At 31.1% G+C, this 20,745-nt stretch overlaps 1 protein-coding gene across 1 annotated transcript in view; it reads left to right on the top strand.

Annotated features, from left to right (window-relative positions):
• The window catches only part of LOC143047487 (epithelial cell-transforming sequence 2 oncogene-like), a 79,957-nt gene extending 61,901 nt beyond the window's left edge, over positions 1-18,056 (top strand). The window contains exon 25 of the mRNA XM_076220544.1: positions 17,821-18,056. Within this exon, the coding sequence (XP_076076659.1) occupies positions 17,821-17,942 (122 nt within the window). The 3' untranslated portion in view covers positions 17,943-18,056. The remainder of the gene's footprint in view (positions 1-17,820) is intronic.
• Positions 18,057-20,745: the final 2,689 nt, after the last annotated feature.

Below are 20,745 nucleotides of genomic sequence, written 5' to 3'. Positions count from 1 at the left end.
ATGGCCAAGGCTATCTTGTTAGATTTTTTTTGTATCTCACCTCTCCTTTTATTCATACGAAATGCACTTTTGTTGCCTTGAATATTTATTTCACAATAATTTATCATATTTGGACATGTATGTAAACAAAGAAGTGTGAGGGTTATCCTATCTCTATATGTGGGTTATCAAGTTGAAAGTTGATATAGAATACCTCACTGGTTGACTGATTAAGAGTGTCATTTTATTTCATCTAGGATGGATACATGTTTATACTTGGCTATTTATTTTTCTGATGAATCTTTAGTTATGATAAGGCAATTTTGTTTTGTGTAATTTATCACTATTTAGGAGATAACTGTATTGTATTTAAAGCTCTCTGGCAAATTGCATTAGGGAGCCAGTAAACCAGTTTTTGCTACCATCAAATCATCAATTGATGCTGTCAGAGCTTAAAATATAATTTTGTTATCTTGCCACCTGATTGGAAGATATTACGAGACGTGAATAATCAAAGTTTATTGATTGGTTAGGACAATCCAAACCTAGTAAATGTCCTTCAATCCCGTAGAGTATCGGATTTGTCCTCTCTATTTTAGCAATTAGATTTTGCCAGGTCATTAATCATGCATATTCATGATATTGGTACACAGGTAACTTTTATCTATAAATAGTCGAATCTTCTGGAGTTTCGTAAACAACAACGTTAAACGATATATACTACTTCATAGCGTGTGACCTCACGTGTGTGGTAAAATTTGTTGATTGATGCACATGGCTATTCTAGTAAATGAATAAATCTACAAAGCGAGAGCACTTTCCATTTTCATCAGCTAAGAGTCGACTAGCCCTTTTTGAAAGGCTAAGGCTTGTATTGTAATTTTCTTCAATAAACAATATAACAAATTAGAAAAACCTTCCATGAATGATGAAGAAACTATGCTGACATTTATAACAGATAACCTCAATTTTAATGTTCTCTGTATCTTAGATATAACTTGTTAACTATAAATTGCTACAAAGAGGCTGTGTTAAACCACAAGATATGATTCAGGATTACTGAAAATAGCAATGCATAAATTTTTTGATAACATCAAAAATTTGAAATGTTGCTTGTCTGGCGTACTAAATTATAATCCTGGTACTTTTGATAACTATTTACACCACTGGGTCGATGACACTGCTGGTGGACGTTTCGTCCCGAGTGTATCACCACCCCAGTAGTCTTCGGTGTTGACATGAATATCAATAATGTGATCATTTTTATAAATTTCCTGATACAAAACTTTGAATTTTTCGAAAAACTAAGGATTTTCTTGTCCCAGGAATAGATTACCTTAGCCGTATTTGGCACAACTTTTTGGAATTTTGGATCCTCTATGCTCTTCAACTTTGTATTGTTTGACTTTATAACTATTTTGATATGAGCGTCACTGATGAGTCTTATGTAGACGAAATGCGCGTCTGGCGTACTAAATTATAATCCTGGTACTTTTGATAACTATTTACACCACTGGGTCGATGCCACTGCTGGTGGACGTTTCGTCCCCAAGGGTATCACCAGCCCAGTAGTCAGCACTTCGGTGTTGACATGAATATCAATAATGTGATCATTTTTATAAATTTCCTGATGCAAAACTTTGAATTTTTCGAAAAACTAAGGATTTTCTTGTCCCAGGAATAGATTACCTTAGCCGTATTTGGCACAACTTTTTGGAATTTTGGATCCTCTATGCTCTTCAACTTTGTATTGTTTGACTTTATAACTATTTTGATATGAGCGTCACTGATGAGTCTTATGTAGACGAAACGCGCGTCTGGCGTACTAAATTATAATCCTGGTACTTTTGATAACTAGTGACAAAGTTAAAAAATACCTACTAAATATAATTTATCAATTAAATTGAAATACATTTAAAATGTTAAAAAAAATCTGTACATGTACCAACAAGGGAAAATATTATTCTTGAATCATAATTCCAGTCAAAATTAAGAATGGTAATGGGGAATATGTCAAAGAGACAACAACCAGATCAAAAAGCAGAAAACAGCTGAAGGCCACCAATAGGTCTTCAATGCAGCACGAAAATCCCTCACCCGGAGGTGGTCTTCAGCTGGCCCCTAAACAAAAATGTGTACTAGTTAGTCTTTTCTTTAAAACTTGTCAAACATGCTGGTTTCACCTCACATGTTAGCTAAAGGAGGTAGTTGTTAAAAGCAGGAAATCATACCAAAAACAGAAATAATATTTCCTTTTTCAAGGTAAATTGCTTCCACTGAACTTTTGAACTTACTTAATATGTACATTGTAACATCTGCAGGAAATGAAGGAGAAAATTAAAAACTATTTAATATAAATAACTCTGTTTTATGGTCAAGGTCATTTACAGTTTTAATCAGTTAATATCTTTGATAGTTAAGTTTGATTTCAAAGAAATATATCTTTGTATGAACATTTAATAGCTGGGACATATAAAATAGCTGACTTTAAATATAAAAAAGATTTGGTTTGATTGCCAATAAAACAATTCTTCACAAGAGACCAAATGACACAGAAATTAACATCTATTAGCTCACTGTAGGGCCTTCATCAATGAGCAAAGCCCAATTAAAATATGAGGTTATATGGAATCTTATGATAAGTCAATGAAAATGATGAAGGTATTTAGTACGAGGTTGTTTTAATTTTTGCATTTCTCATTTCCACTGAGGTTATATGGCCCTGCACCTTTCTTCATGGTTCAATGACTAAATGTTTTGGAGAGTTTACATGTTTTAAATAGTACTGCCATTTTAATTTTAGAAATTGTGTTGTTCTATAAATTACATCAAGTCCAGAAATATTTCTGTGTCAACAGTTTATATGTATCATTCACAAGTTTTATATGCTTTAGTGTATATTATTTCAAAAACAGTTTTATATGCTTTAGTGTATATTATTTCAAAAACATTTATAATTCATGAATTTAAAAATTTTCTGTATTCAATGGTAGCTAGGGTTTCAGTCCATTTGTTAAAAACCTTTCAGAAACTGAAATCTGTCAAGATAGACCAGCAATGATTATTTACACAATGGTGCATGTCTTCTCTACTTTTTTTCAAATTATATTGGAAATTTTTTTTTATATATAAATGTGACAAATAATTAAACTCGCTAGGATATAGTCCATGCCATGATTGTACAAAATTCAGAAGGCAAATTGCTTCTAAAAAGATATATAATTTTTCATTTCCAATATTGTGTGAAGGTCAAATCAATATTTTGTCCATTAGTAATAGATCTGTAGAGATTATTGAGATCACAATGTCCTGGTTTATGTTCTAGAATAGAAAAGGTATTGAAGGGAAAAATTAAAGCCATTAAATATACTTTATGAAGTGTGCGCTGTCAATAATATAGGACTAAATATAGACACGTTAGAAGTACTGTTGTTTATTGTTCCTGCTATAAATAGATGCTCAAATTAAGTTTCATTCACCGATTTTGTCAATAAAAAATTTCCTCATTGTTGACAGGAATTTATTCTTGCATACCTGCTAGTTTTACTAAGTAGCCGAAATTTAAGTTGTACTATATTCATTCACTGATTTTATTTGTTAGATTTCTCACTAGTGATAGGAATTCATTTCTGCATATCATTAGCTGAATTTTTATATGCACAAGTTTCATTCAATGATTTGAAATATAAAAATTTCCTTATTTTTTATAGTTCATTCTTGCATGTCAGTAGCCAAATTTTTAAGGAATTCGGTCAAGTCCCATGATATTAAAACAGGCGTAATTTGTTTTTGTTATTGAAGAGTCCACTATCAAAGTACCGATTAAACCTGCCCTAAGGTCAAAAGTTTGGATATTAGTAAACAAATTAGTACAAGTTGATATAGGACTTCCCGTTACCTGATGGGAGGTATAAGGATGTTCTTTTTGAAACATGTCAATTCGAAAAGAGTTCAACATACTTGACAGTATTAAGTTAATATATTTTGAACAGATTATTTTGCGCTTTTAGATATGATAATTGTTCTAGTATACAATGGCATATATTTATACGACCCTCTGACCATTTCAAAATTCTTACCATTTCTAGCGCCACTCTTTCTGAGATTTCAAACACACATTGTAAATTTTCTCTGAAAAAAAATCATCATTGTCCTAACATGTTATAGACTTTCCTGATCTTTTGCATATAAATGTAAGAGAAAGAAAAGAAAAAGGGGGGATGTTAAAGAGATTGCAATCCAATGAAAAAATAAGAGACTTGTTTCTTGTTTCTTTTCATTTAAATAAAATAATGATTTTAAGATATGAATCTTCTTCTCAAAATAGATTTCATTGTTAGTGAACCAGTTTATATATTGAAAGCTTATTTATGTTAAACATTTTAAAAATATTCGGTGACATTTAAATAATTTGATTTTAAGAGTACTTTTTGTAGAGAGTACTTGATGTAAGATTAAGTATCGTGGGCGCTTTATCAAACTTGTCACATAAATTTCAAATGGACTTCTTTGTAGCTAAATTAGGTCTCATTATTTTCTGGACATGGCTTTTGTCCAGTACTCAAGTTACTTATAGGAATTTCTGACCAGTGACTTAGCACAATTGGTTCTTATCAAATATCCGATTAGAGATCTTAACATGGTCTGGTCAATTTATAAATGTCCAACATTTTATAATTTATGAAATACTTTAAGCCATTTGTATTGTTCAAAGTTCTTGGTGAGTTTTTATCTTTGACGTCATTCTATATACCTTTTGGTCCAAACTTCTTTATATATCCAAATATTATATATACCCATATCATTTCCAGAAGATTATGTTATCTGAAGAATTTTTACTTGATAAAGGTATACAAAATCATTTTTGAACACAAATATATGAACACAAGGTAACTGATATTAATAAGTACCACGCAAATGTATTTTAGATATTGATGTATAGCTACACCTACTGGCCTTGACCTTTTTGTTTATTTGTTAACTAAGTTCATTGGGGTTGCCCATATTTATTAACAATGTAAAAGTCATATTTAAATACACTTGTGGAAATTGATAATTAGATATGTGATTTTTTTTATATTTTTATCTGGAAATATATAAAAAAATGTAATGAAATATTAATATATTTAAAAAAGAAATTTAGTCTTAAGATCCCTTGCAAGGGTCCCTTGAAATGACTTATATCTGAATCCAAAATAACAGTAATAAATCATGTAGATAGACGTATAGCGTATTCTGACAAAAATTGGTTAAGTTCACCTTTTGGCTATATTAGTCCAACTGACAGTAAATACATTTGCATTTATTGAAAAGTTTATAAGTCATCCTTGCTTTCCAGTTGAAAGGTATCATATTTATATCGATGTTATACTAAACTAATAGTATCCTTTGTCTTATATATACCCATGCACATTGTTGCACCTATTGAATCACAAGATAAAAACTTTAAATCTCTCAGTAGGAGGTGGACCTTCTGTATTTGGCTTAATTCTGAACTGAAAGGTCCTTTAAAATTACTTGTTGTTAGGCCATTTTCTAGCCATTCACTTGCAGTTAGTTACTATTAAGTATGAATAAATAAAGATATGTATCGTAATATTCATGAAACAACAACACAATAAGTTTCATCTACCAAAAATGATTCTTCACAAAGTCAAACTATTGATTGATTTGGGTGTTTAATGCCACTTTTAGCACTATGATTCAATTTTGTGGTGACAAGTTTTATTGGTAGAGGAAGCTGGACAGCCCAGAGGTTCAATCTTTGGTAGAAAAAACTGACAATCCTAGTCAACTAAGATATGAGTTGAGCCCCCCTGCAGAATGCTGGATTTGAGCTAACAAACTCTGTGTTGACAGTGGCTAGACAGTAGTTAGACTTAACTTAGACCACTTGGCTACCACTGCCTGGGCCCCTCTAAGTTATAATAAATTCATTGTATTTCCTTTAAGAGAGGAATAAAGCTTTCTGCATTTTCATGATTATAGATAGATGAAAAGCATGCACAAAAGATTTCTTTGAGGCAATGCCAAATTTTTATGAAAATTGACAGAAGCTTTATTATTCAAAAAGCATTTGGAAATTCAGCACAAAAGTATCTAATATGTGGTTCATTATCCTAAATTTAACCCACCTTTATATAAATTATTCCATTAGTTATATAACTGACACCATTTTCATCAGTGCCAGCAATATTTTATTTTTTGCCAATATTAATGTCAATCCTTCCATCAAATGTGAAATTCTTCACTGATCAAAGAAATTGATAATTAGTGTAATCTATTTCCATCTTTGCCAAGAAACTTTCATTAAATAGATTGCATGATATTTTAGATGGCATGGGATTTCCAGAAATAACAGCAGTTGTAAGGTGGATTTTTGTTTCTAACAAATGATTTATCTCCGATTGTTTATGAAAGCGAATAGAGATTGGAAATTGATTTGTGATATTACATGCTTCCAATTATTTTACACAAAACTGGCCTTTCTATTTAGACATTATCTTTGTTTCTTCAGGAAACAATGTTGGAAATTCCTGAAGTCAATGTTTAAGTCTGTCGACCTTTAAGGCCAGCAGTTATAAGTTGTCTATCAAGTCTTGTCAGTGATGGATCCAGGGGGGGGTTCCGGGGGTTGGACCCCCCCCCCTTTTTTTTTGACCAATCAATGCATTTGAATGGGAGCATATAGTTGGAACCCCCCTTTACTCTGGGTTGGGAACCCCCCCCCCCTTTTTAAAATGGCTGTATCCGCCACTGCTTGTTAATAAATTGGAGATAATAATTATGAAGAAGAAAAAATCTGTCAAGATATATTTGATACTCAATGTTAGATTTTCATTAATCATGACCCAAGTAATGTCAAACTTAAAAATGATCTTAGGCTTATGACTTGAACATAGTTTCACCTTTTTTGAAAAAGGGCTGAAGTCTTTGATAACCTCCCTTGGAAATTTAATAGGAGGAGAGGTTTATAGGAATCACACTTTGTCCATGTAAGTTTTGTCAAACTCAAGACTTTTAAATGCCTTAAAAGACATTAATGATAATAGATGAAAATGGATTCAAGTTTGCCCACTATCAGAATAGGCTGTCACAAATACATCAAGGTTCATATTACCTCAAATCACCCACCCCCTCCTGTAAGGATGTTAAATAAGAGTCATCTCCTGATTTTACTATAAATTTAATGATAGGTGTTTATCTGACAATAGGATGTGTATCATCATGTCAATGAATAATTTCTAATAGTATATGTCATCTAACTAATCATTCACTTTTGGGACACCACAAGAATCGAGGTTGGACATCTATGTACTGATAACATATAAACCGGTCATATCTACTTTGTGGATAGTGAATAGTAGAAAATTAGGATTTTCAGGGCATATAAAAATTTACGTCAAGATTAAGTAATTTTAGATATTTGTGAATTCTCAAGTTTTATCCAACATTATAATGCATAGAGACTTATGTTTTGACCCAATTTCTCTTCAAAAGTAAACACTAACAACACATTTTGTGATTGATTTGAATCCTCTTAAGAATAAAATGGAGAATGTGTCCATGGGACACAGATAAATGCCCTGCTTGCATAATGAAGTAATGTGACAGGTTATGTTCTTCTCATATATGTTATGATGGTATGATACTAAACCCCTAACGGGAAGGATTGTGCCTGATGTTCATATGATGAAATCATAATCATTCAGTCAGTTTAATTGAAGTCTGGAGCTGGCATGTCAATTAACTGCTAGTAGTCTGTTGTTATTTATGTATTATTGTCATTATACCCCCGCTTTAAAAAAGGGGGGGTATACTGTTTTACCTCTGTCTGTCAGTCCGTCCGTCCGTCCGTCCGTCCGTCAGTCCGTCAGTCAGTCCGTCCCATGAAACTTTCGTCACATTTTTCTCAGGAACTACACATCCACCTTTTCTGTAATTTGGTATCAACATTTATATATGTCAGCCATACCGTGTGATGCGTTTTCAGATTCATCACTTGACAACTTCCTGTTTACCGAACACTTGTCTGATTTTACACATGATAGCCAAGTTGAAAATTTTCGTCACATTTTTCTCAGGAACTACAATACAAGGATTTCTGAAATTTGGTTTCAGGATTTATATAAGTCAGCTATACCGTGTGATGCGTTTTCAGATTCATCACTCGACAACTTCCTGTTTACCGAACACTTGTATGATTTTACACATGATAGCCAAGTTGAAAATTTTCGTCACATTTTTCTCAGGAACTACAATACAAGGATTTCTGAAATTTGGTTTCAGGATTTATATAAGTCAGCTATACCGTGTGATGCGTTTCCAGATTCATCACTCGACAACTTCCTGTTTACCGAACACTTGTATGATTTTACACATGATAGCCAAGTTGAAAATTTTCGTCACATTTTTCTCAGGAACTACAATACAAGGATTTCTGAAATTTGGTTTCAGGATTTATATAAGTCAGCTATACCGTGTGATGCGTTTTCAGATTCATCACTCGACTACTTCCTGTTTACCGAACACTTGTATGATTTTACACATGATAACCAAGTTGAAAATTTTCGTCACATTTTTTACAGGAACTACAATACAAGGATTTCTGAAATTTGGTTTCAGGATTTTTATAAGTCAGCTATACCGTGTGATGCGTTTTCAGATTCATCACTCGACAACTTCCTGTTTACCGAACACTTGCATATTTTTACACTATTAATATTATCCACTTGCGGCGGGGGTATCATCAGTGAGCAGTAGCTCGCAGTTTCACTTGTTTTGTTTATTTTCTTTGGTTACATCTTCTGACATCAGACTCGGACTTCTCTTGAACTCAATTTTAATGTGCGTATTGTTATGCGTTTACTTTTCTACATTGGTTAGAGGTATAGGGGGAGGGTTGAGATCTCACAAACATGTTTAACCCCGCCACATTTTTGCGCCTGTCCCAAGTCAGGAGCCTCTGGCCTTTGTTAGTCTTGTATTATTTTAATTTTAGTTTCTTGTGTACAATTTGGAAATTAGTATGGCGTTCATTATCACTGGACTAGTATATATTTGTTCAGGGGCCAGCTGAAGGACGCCTCCGGGTGCGGGAATTTCTCGCTACATTGAAGACCTGTTGGTGACCCTCTGCTGTTGTTTTTTATTTGGTCGGGTTGTTGTCTCTTTGACACATTCCCCATTTCCATTCTCAATTTTAATAAAGGGGCATTACTCCACATTGGTAAAATTGACACATCGCAAATTCAAACTTGATATGTATTTTGTTGTTATAAAGCACTGTGTATAAGTTTTATAGAATTTGGTTCAGGCAAATTAAAATCAGAAAAAATGGAAACCATTTTACAGTCATATGTCGGACAAGGGTAAATTTTAATGCCCCTTCCACTACTGATGATGATGAAGAGCTAAAAAAAAATAATTACAGGTTAAAACAAAAGGGTGGTTCTGTCAATAAGCTGATTTCATGATTTACCTTAAATCAAAAACAAAACTCTACTCTTCATTGTGTAGACAGCACATGCCATTCTTATTTATTTAATGTAGAAATAGAACTGAAATATATTTTTTATTTTAACTTTCAAGCAATTTTTAAAAAGCCATTCCTTTTATCAATATTATTTTATGTATATCATAAAAATAACTCTTTTGAAGTATGTAATAAAAAAAAGGAGCAAGTCATCATACAAATAAGCAGAAAAATATGAATTAGGCATCTTTTTATGACACATATCATCACATTATATTTTGAAGCTCACAAATGAAAAAGTGACCTTATTATATAAACCACATGACCATATTAAGGTGATGTACAATAAATAGGACATCATATTCAAAGTAATAAATCGGTAACAGGGCCTGCAGCTTTTGATGGTGATAGTTTGTCATTTATATCCCTAGAGAAATGGCTGTGTCTAAATCGGGCTGAAATTACCCATACTATTCATGTTCAACACATTTGCAATTTATTTTAAAGGGGAAAAAATATAGTGTTGTTTCACTTTTTTGAAAGTGACAGTTTATCATGCAAAAAAATGGTTTTGTCATAAACTGTGGGAGTAGAGTTGAAAATCTTGTATCTCTAATACAGCAAAGAAATTGTGATGAAAGGTCTTTATGTCAGCACTACACTCAGCTTACTTCCTTCAAATTGGTAATCCTGAAAAAACAAACTTGTTTCCTAATTTTAAAAATAGTTGAAATAATCAAGTGAGTTTGATGAATATGAATAATAGAATATGCAACTGTTGTATTGATCGGTTAATTCAACAACAGTAAAATACAGCTCAACAAACGAAAAGGAAAATTTGTATCATTTGTCATTTGGGTTTTTTTATAGCGAACTATGGGCAATTATGGGTTTTATTCATTGTTGAAGAATGTACAGTGACCCATTTTTCTGTGTCATTTGGTATGTGGTAGAAAGTTGTCTCATTGGTAATCAAACCAGTTGTATCTTCTTATTTTTATGTTTTAAGGTGGTACCCAACACTTTCACTAAAATTAATTTGACTCGTTTAATTTTCATAAAATTTAGATAAAGTATTTACTTTGACCCTATGACAAAAATATAAAAATTTCAAAAACATTGAACCAACCATTTTATCTGAAAAATTGTACTGGTTATATAGCAGTTTGACAGACACTAATTTTGATCATTGAGAAGCTTAATATTCCCTTATTAAACAACACAACGTAATTAAAACGTTTAACTGATTTTACAGAGTTATCTCCCTGTAGTGTTAGGTAACCACCTTAAACATGTGGAAGGATTATGAAGTTTTAGAAACTCTAAGCCCTCCTTCCTCTTCCGGTTCTTATGGTTGGTTAAAATAACTGAATAAAATACCATATATAAACAGAATCAGATATAATAAGGTAGCCTTTATTTTTTGCACAGAAAACCAGGTCAATAGACAATAACTTGTTATATATCATTCATTAACAGGGCTGATCAAACAAGGGGGAAAAAAACAGCTGGTTTGTTTGTAACTGAAACTTAACATCATTACTGATTGTCAAAGTAATGTGACACTTGACATAGAAACGTTGTCATATTTTATATTAACTTAGTTTTGGAGACAAAGAAGAAAAAAACATCACTATCTATTCATTTTATTTAGACATTGGAGACAAGATAGAAGAAGTACTAAATTTATTCTGATATTTTATAATTATAATGGGTAGCGCTTATAATAAAATGTCACACCATGTGTGAAATTGAAAAGTGACAAATTTGTATTTTTGATTGTTATAAATGTATATGTATTGTTCATAAGAATACATTAAAATATATCAGATTTCTAACCCAGTTTTCCAAAAGAAATCCTGCCATGTATTTGTGATGGTCAAGTTGTCAGCGCTACTTCTTTCTGTGCAAAAACTTGCAAACCTTTCAATCAAATTTCCTTTTCGATTATTGATATGTTGTTTACAGATGACAAACTTTACATCTGTTGTGCAGGAGTTATGGTCCTTGATTGATTGGGAAAAGGCATCTAAAGTTTATCCATGCAATAATTTTGGAATTGTTTAACACAGCTTTTTTTTTTAAGTTAACATTCAATATTGATCATTTTCTTTTTGTCGTTCTGTGAGTCAAGAGTTATGGCACTTTGATACTTGTAATTTATAATAAAATCCCTATTTGCTTTTATTTTAACAGTCTTTTGTTCAATTTGAATTGAAGACAGAAATTATTTGTCTTTTAATAAGTAAATGAAAGGGGGAAAACTACAAGCTTTAAGTAATATTGCTCAAGATGATTGCATTCTAAATATTATTTTTCAAATTTATACTTTATTTATAATGACTTTTACAGAAAGAATTGAGCCATAAAATTTTGTTTTTGCTGTTAGATTGCTGTCTTATTGATTCGTACTGCATGTCTCCCTTTATTTCAAATGTAAGATGTTCACATCAAAGAAAAGACAACCCAATAATAAAATTAATCGAAGTTTTCTATTTTTTCTCTTGGTCTCTGTCACCTTTAAAATTAAAATTAAAGTTTTTCAATAATAAATACTTAAGAGTACAATATTAACACATAAATTATTAATGATATTAAATTTTTGTTGACATTTTACAAGTCTAGTCGTAAGTACCTATCTAGACTTGCTACAATTCCCTTTCTAATATTTCTCTCTTACTAATTTATATGTTTACTGATAAGTGCCAGCCTACTGATTGCCCTTGGAGATGTCAGTATAATTGTAATCTCCTAGTTATAGCAGTAAAATTATTAAAGGGGCAAAATTGAAAAAAATAATAATAATTAGGAAGGGACATGTAGCAAGTCTAGTACCTATCATATTTGTCCCAGTGACCCACAGTCTTATGATACTGTCATGTTTTGTTTGCATGCTATTTGCATGAGAAATGAGAGAGGTCACCATGACATATTCAATAATGTATCCTAATAATAGATTCTTCTCTTGTTATTAATTGCTTGGATGGAGGTGAATATCCCCTTTATTGAAAGTAAATGGTTATAATGATATATTAGAGGGTGGCAAAGAGGTTATAATGATATAATCGAGGGTGGAAAAGAAAGAGTTATTACTGTTATTTTAGAAATTATTGCATGCATTTATTATTGCAATTTAGTCATTTTAGACTAAAATGCAATTTTAATTTTTTGCAATATTTTAGTTTATTTAACAAATTTCAAAATGTAAGTAACAGGCTATTATTTGAACTTGGAATTATTTTTAATTATGGAATTTGCTTGATTTCTTGTTATTGAAATTTCAATAAATTCCACGTTTATTCTGTACTGAAATGTTCTGTGCTGCACACAACACTTTCTATTACAAAGAAAATAGTATTTTTCAATAGAATGTACTGTGCCGCGCACAACACTATCTAACCAAAATACATTGTATGGAAAGTGTTAGTAACCGCTCAAAAGATCATAATACCAAATATTAGTGGAATTTATCAAAAATTTTAAACACAAGAAATTATGCAAATTCCATAATTAAAAATAATTCCAAGTTCAAATAATAGCCTGTTTTTTAGTTTTAATTTTTGCTTTTATAAACGTGTTGCATATTTCGCAATAATTTAGAATTTACAGTAGTTTTGATATATTGGCTTTATTGATATAATTGATGGTGACAAAGAGGGGGTTTGTTTTTATAACAGTTTGGCAAGGAATTGATAAGTCTGTGACAAAGGAAGTTGACATTGTATAGTCAGATGTGCCAATTTTGAGTTTGTGCAGATTTTCCTTTTAGCCCTGAATATTTTGCTTCTATAGAATTTGGTTAATAGGATGGCCCAGAAAGTGCATATCCTGATCATGCTTAATGCATGCTTTTTGCATCTCCATCAGTTTTATAAACACGCTTTCTAAGAATGAAAACATTGGAAAACAGGTTGCTTATGTAAATAAACTTTTAGAAGAGTTATTATAGGGGTGCCCTCATGAAGAACTATGGTGATATAAAATGTCAACTCTAATAAATGATATATTTTGTGAATGATTGGTAGACTTTCAAAGAATCTTGTACATAGAATTATGGCTTGCTCATAGAGAGAAGAATTAATGAAAAAGCTGTGATGTTTAATTGTCATGTCATCTTTTGCATTTTTATTCTCCCTAGTCATGTTTCGGTCATTAAGCTTGTTTACACTAGTGATATTAATATAAACCAAAATGAAAGAACAAGGATCTCAGCTTTATGTGTCTCATTGATATGTTTTCATTTAGCAGCCTGTGAATCAGTGGTCAGTATACTGAGTCATCTTCATGCCAGATATGAAAAGTTGTCCATGTATGCTTTAGAAATGCTGGACTTTTCACCTGGTTTCTGTTAATAGCGTCTGGCTTTTCTCAAAAGGTTTCTACAAAAAGGGTAAAACTTTATACGATGGGGATGAGACATAACAGTAGCAGCATGACAACAAGAATAAAAAGTTTGTATGCAAATTATGCATTCTTCCTTCAAATAATCTTATATGATAGAATTTATCTCAAACCCTACTTCCTTATTAGTTACTTTTGAAAGGTAAATTAATGTAAAAGAACACAGCCCAAGTCAATGAATGCTGCAGGTAAATTATCTTTCTACACTAACATCCAGTCCTGACCAGTGGTCATCAGAGAATGTATAGATTTTCCTCTAGGTCCTCATTATTAATGCTGGCATTATTACAGATTCCCTATATATACAACCTATTGATTTGTGCTAGAAATTGCCTGTATATTTAGGTCATAAGTAATGAATTTTTAGATCAAAGTAGATATTTTCCAGCTGATCATTTTCTAGTTTAGGATAAAATATTCTGAACATGAATAAGTTTAGGCCTTCTAGGCAATAATTGGATTTTAACTTATTGCACTTGTACAGAAATGGTGTGAACTGTACTAATATTTAGAAATCTGTTTATATAACAAAGACCTGATGATCAATAGAGAATTATTTGTTATATAAATGACATTTATTATTCATTTATGATTGAAAAGTGAATACAAAGCAATGGTTGATTTCAGATGAATTATATTTTATCAGTGCATGAATCAAATAAGAAAAGAAAATATAAGTATTGCAAATCATCTTAAAATTATTCTTTTAAAGGTGTCAAGAATATTTTGAACAATTTAAAAAAAAATCAGACTATATAAGTCATTTATCCAAGTATTTCCACGGTTAGAGACTTAAATTTATTTGTTGTTCATTTATTTTTTAAATATAAATTGTACAAAAGTGTTTTTTTTTTAATTTTAAAAATTGTTTAGTATTTTGAAGTCCTGTTATAGCAAGTGACTTGTTCATTGTTGAAATACTGGGACCTGTTGTTGCTTACACTCTCTAGTTGATAGTTGTCTCATAAACAATCATTTCAAGGCTCTGTGTTGAAGGCCATACATTGACTTATAATGGTTTACTTTTATAAATTGTTATTTGGATGGAGAGTTGTCTCATTGGCACTCATATCAGATCTTCCTATATCTGTTATTTAAGATTATGCTTATATTATATTAGTAAACACTCTGAAATCTAAGCTTCTTAATACATATACTGTGACAGGTGGCAGCACCATCTGTTAACAAACATCCTTGAAATGTTCAATACAAATTGTGTACCTTATTATAGTTTAAATAGTCCATCTGGTGCTATACAGATGTCTCTTGGTATGTGGATTGTCTCAAATAGTTTATAAAGTTTATATTTGGTTTAATGTTTTTGAGAGCCAAATTTAAATAAAATACCAAATAGTTCAGGTAACCTTAGAAAGTTAAGGGACAGGTGTTTTTGATACATCTTCAAATCCCTGGTTCACTTTAGAATATATGAATACTGTTACATGGATATAAATAATTGCTGCTGTAAAATACAAGTATACATACATAAAAAAAAAATGTTTTAAACATGGTTTCACTAAAATAAAGGCAACAGTAGTATACCACTGTTCAAAACTCGTAAATCTAGGGACAAAAAACAAAATCGGGGTAACAAACTAAAACTGAGGGAAACGCATTAAATATAAGAGGAGAACAACGACACAACATTAAAATGTAACACACACAGAAATCCATAAACAAAAAAGCCAAGACATAAAATATAAGAAATTAGTTCAAGATTTTTTTTTGATAATTGAAAGAACTCAAAAGCTGTAGGTCAGTAGTATTTCTAGGTAGATCACAATCATTGAATCACACACTTTATAAGACCATCAAGAAATCTTAGGGCTGAAATAATGGGTTTTTTTTCTCCAAAATATCAACTTGACATTTGAACCAATCAAACTTCTTTATTGTTTCACATATAGCAGACTAATGCAATTTGGACCCCAGATACATATGTAAGGCATATATGAACACATGTTATTTAGAACCAATTATTTATAAATGTGTCATTGTTGCAAGCTCTATTCCTATGTGCCTCTATTTTCACTACTTTGAGACGGGCCATTTAGACGAATTAAAATTGTCCTTGACCAAATAGACAAGATAATATTTGTTATCATCTGACCAGTGGTCAGTATGGGTTGTGTCAATAAATAGGTGTGATAAGTATACTAATTCAGATTGCAAGATCTGTTTATATGTATGTTTACTTACAAATAAACCAAATCTGTTTGATATACAAGACATGACATTTAATATCTGCAAATATGGCATGGGGTATCTAACTGTTCCACATACTGAACCAGACAAAGCATTGTGTTGGTTTTATCCAAATAAAGGATTAAATTCCATTCCAAGAACTGGCAAACCTGTCTTAACTGAACGACTGACCAAATTAAGCACTGGTGAATCTAACTTGAAGAGAAAATATTTCAAAGAATTGTATAGATCTATCTATATGCTATTTAGGGAGGTTATTGTTTATAAAAACATGATTTGGTAAGGACAGGTTTAATTGGTACAAAAATGATCATACTGATATACAAACATTAAACTGATACAAATAAATAAGGCATTGATTGTTTTCCAAGTACTTTTTTAGCTTGATTTTCCTAATTGGAGACTAGTCCAAAATAATTGGACAGAAATAATTGATATTCTGTCAGATTAGTCAGTTTCTATCATCTGTGATGAGAAGTATTGATTTTCAACTTATTTTAGTGCTTACTCAGCTTATATATGAACCTGGCACTATATTTGTTTAAAACCAAATCCGGTTTCTCTTAGAGTCTCTAACATTAATGGGATGCATAGGTGTGATCAATTATAAATGAGGTACTGTGGATTCATTTATATTCGTGGGATACCAATTTTCGTGGATTTCGTTATTGCTGGAGATCCATGAAATTAAATTTTCAACGAATTACACACAAACTTCCTATAGTCTTGTATGCAGACTTTGGGAAAACCATGAAATCTTTTATCCACGAAAATGCAAATTTTTCTCAATCCACGAAAATTGATACCCACGAAAATAAATGAATCCACAGAAGTTTTAGTTATTCCAATGTTTAAGAGCACATGTTACAGTCACTTAGAGCACACATCCCCCAAAATCCCCCAATCTTATTAGAATTACTTCAGTTTTCTAAACAAGTACAGATGGCACTTCCCAGGTACAAATCCCCTTTAGATATACATACAAACACTGTTAATGCTCTGCAAATATACTTCAGATATGTACTTAGGGGGAAATTATGACAGTTTGACGATGTTTGTAACGACTCATGTACTAGATATTAACTGGTCAGCTTGACCCATGTTTTTGAATGAATTAGTTTTCTTGGTCAGTTTGACCAGAACCTTTAATTTTGGTGTGAGCTTATCAGAAAAGTTGAATGAAAATGAATGTTTATTGAAGTCTACCCTGTGACAAACAACAGATTGTGAGAGGTGAAGTATACTGTTAATAAATTCTCTATTTTTAGTTGTTAATAAATGAAACTCAATTTCTGGTTGCTAATCTTGTATTAATGATACTTCATGCAAAACACAATGCATTGTTATTTTATATCAATAGAAAAGCCAATTTTTTAAGCAGTCTATATTCATTCTTTATACAAAAAGAATTCTTTTAATGTTGTGTTTGAGGTTCCTTGATACAATGTATCAGATTTTCTGCTCTGCAGATGTTACCAGTAAATTCTGAAAAATAGATATAGATAAATTTTTCAAATTAGATTTATTTCTCATCTCTGAGATAATTCAATAGAGACTTGGTTCTTTTATTATAGGCTAATGGGCATCAGGGTATATTTTTCAGAAAGGAATGTTCTCTTGATGCTGTCTTTAGGGGAAACACTTATGTAAATATTACTTGCAGCAAGACTCACTGTTACTGAAATGACACATAATTTGAAATGCCGTTCAGTTAATAGACAATGTTCAATAATTTTTTTAACCTTTTTGTGTATTTTCAGACATACAGAATGGTTTTCTACTGGAAACTGCCAAGAGAGAATGGTACTGTTCAGCAGAGTCAGATGAGGAGAGATACAATTGGATACAGTTGGTACAGCAAACAATTAGAACAGCTATTTAATAGGACCGCAGTAACTAAGCACAGAATATATAATTTAGAAAGTTTGTGAGAGCTAGAACAGCTATTTAAAAGGACAGCAGTAACTAAGCACAGAATATATCAATAGAAGAAAATCATTTATAAAGAATGTGTATAGGAACTTAATTAAATTTGGATTTTTTAATTGATAATGGCATTGTTTGTATATGATATGGTAATTGATTTTATTGTATGGTTAATCCCATGGTGTGACTTTGATTCAAAGAGTTGGATGAGTGCCTTAAATTTTGAACGGTTATTTCAAGACCAACAAGAAAAAAGCAATGTGATCACTTTTTGCAAATGTAAATTTGATCACAAATTAGATATTATATGAAAAAAAAGTCATTTAAAGTTTTGCAAGGGTCCAAGAAAGAACGCAAAAGGATTAATTTAAAAACCTCCAGAGTTTAAAATAGTTATAGTTAGTTAAACGCAGCTGAAACAAACAAATGATTTATAAAGTTATGTAAATTACAAGCTATTTTTGTTTAAAACTAAATTGTTTTGTGCTACAATTGCCATAAAATTTGTTATTGGCTACTAAGTTAATTTCAGAAGTTGATGATAGAGAAGATCCTATAGATGACTTGTCCACCGACGCACGGTTTCTAGAGTAACCATTATTGAATAACGGAAAGGAATTGTTTTGATAGAAAGGCACATAGATTTTATAATCAAATTTTTCACATACGGTAGATATGTAGCTAGAATTAATTGATAAATAGAAAGCGAGAGTTTGACTATATTTATATACAATTTTTAAATAATTAGATTTTGATATGATATTTATAAAGCTTTTTGTGATAAATAAATGCGGAAAATCATTTGTTACGTCAATAGAGGTCAAGGTTATTGTTATATTCAAGGTCGTTGATAAAGCTTTTGAAGTAGTAACTGGATATGCTTCCCAGTTTTTATTATTTGTTAAGTATGCCAAGGGTTTGAATAAAAAAGATAGATATAATATGTCAAACATTCAAACAGACTTTAAATTTCAAAGTTGTAATGAATGGTACCATTAGTACATATTGTTATAATTGGTTTTTAAAAGATTAATTGAAAGATGTAATTTAAATTTCAATGACTCATGTAACTTGGTGTTATAACAACTGCAGCATACAAACATTCTCTTCAATTTTTCCAGACAGGGCTTTTAAAGAGTAGAATCAAAGCCATTGACGTCATTAAGTACGTAGTAAGGTTTTGAATTTAACTCCCCTTAAATTAATGAGTTTAAATAGCATTGGATGTGTTTTTGAGCCTCCTTTTCCCTTCATACAAGTCTCGTTAATGTCAGAATTTGAATAATGTAAATTTTACAATTTGAAGTCGTACATGTATTGTTGATTTGTGTCAAGTCATTTCTTAAGATATGGCGGCAAATTATAAAAGAAAAGAAAAGACCTTATCTTGATTTCATTAAAAACCTTTTAGTTTGAAATGTAAATTTGTAAATCAAAGATTCAAGTGATAAACTTTTAAAAAACATTTTGATGAAAATGAGTATGACTATCTATTATGCTAGGAGTCAAAATATGTTTTTCAAGTTTTAAACTAGGTTAATAGAAAAATGTTCTTAAAATGTTTATGCCTCTCCTTCAATAGTAGGGGGTATTATTTTTTCTGGTCTGTGGGTTTGTTTATTTTTTATCTAACTTTATGAGGTTAAAATTTTGGTTTTAGACCATAAAGTTTTGGTTATGTCAAACTGAAACTTACTCCACATGTTCATAAAGATGTGAACTTAAAATATATGATTAAAGCAGGGTTTTAACCTAAATTTTACAGTTCATTAAACATTGAAATATGATAGTGTGAACAGGGCTTGTTTTGCCGTGGACATGTATTTTTGTTAGGGAAAATTAATTGAACTTGTGATAAGTTGGTGTGCTGAAAGAAAGCATAATGAAAATAAGTTGTGTAATTATTTTAAGATTGTATATTTTTTGTTAAGATTTATTTGTTGAGATATATAAACAGTGATTTCTGTGATAATCATTTTAAGAAAATCTTGTTGACAGCTTTTTATTCAATTTTATAGTTTAAATCAGTAAATTATTTGTTAAGTTTTTCTTTTTTCCCTTGTCAGTGCTTTCATCCTGTTTTCTGTCATAATACGATAATTGTTGTTTCTTGTTTATAATGCTAGCATAATCATTTGTAATGTTCTGTTTACATGTTAGCATAATTTGGACATGCTTGAATGATCTTAGCAATCAATGTGTATTGTATCCTATTTTGTTGGATATTCATTTTCTTGTTTGATTTTGTATCTTTTATCTTTGTTTACTCTTTCTTTATTTATTAAGTTATTATACAAATTTTTAGATAAAAAGAATGAATCATTTTTAGGTTCAAAACTGATATTCAGAGTTCATTTGTACTAAGGCTCTGTATCAAAACAAATTATGTGTGAAGGATTTCCTGAAAATAGAGCAGGTATGAAGGATTTTTTGTTATTTTTAGAACTGCTATATTTAAGGATGTGTACTTCAAGTAAAAGGAGAAAGACATAACAAAATTTGAATGAATTAATAGCCAGGGGCACATCCAGCCATTTTATAAAAAAGGGGGGGGGGGCCCAACCCAGAGTAAAGGGGGGTTCCAACTATATGCTCTCATTCAAATGCATTGATCGTCCACAAAGAGGGGGGTTTCAACTATATGCTCTCATTCAAATGCATTGATCGTCCAAAAAGAAGGTGTTCCAACCCCCAGAAACTCCACTGGATCCGCCACTGTATGTCACTCTTTCCAATCATTCTTTATGGATTAACTGAGA

The sequence above is a fragment of the Mytilus galloprovincialis genome, chromosome 10, assembly GCF_965363235.1.
Source record: "Mytilus galloprovincialis chromosome 10, xbMytGall1.hap1.1, whole genome shotgun sequence".
Classification (NCBI taxonomy): Eukaryota; Metazoa; Mollusca; class Bivalvia; order Mytilida; family Mytilidae; genus Mytilus; species Mytilus galloprovincialis.
The sequence above is the reverse complement of the archived record's forward strand: the minus strand, read 5'-3'. Positions and strand labels throughout refer to the sequence as shown.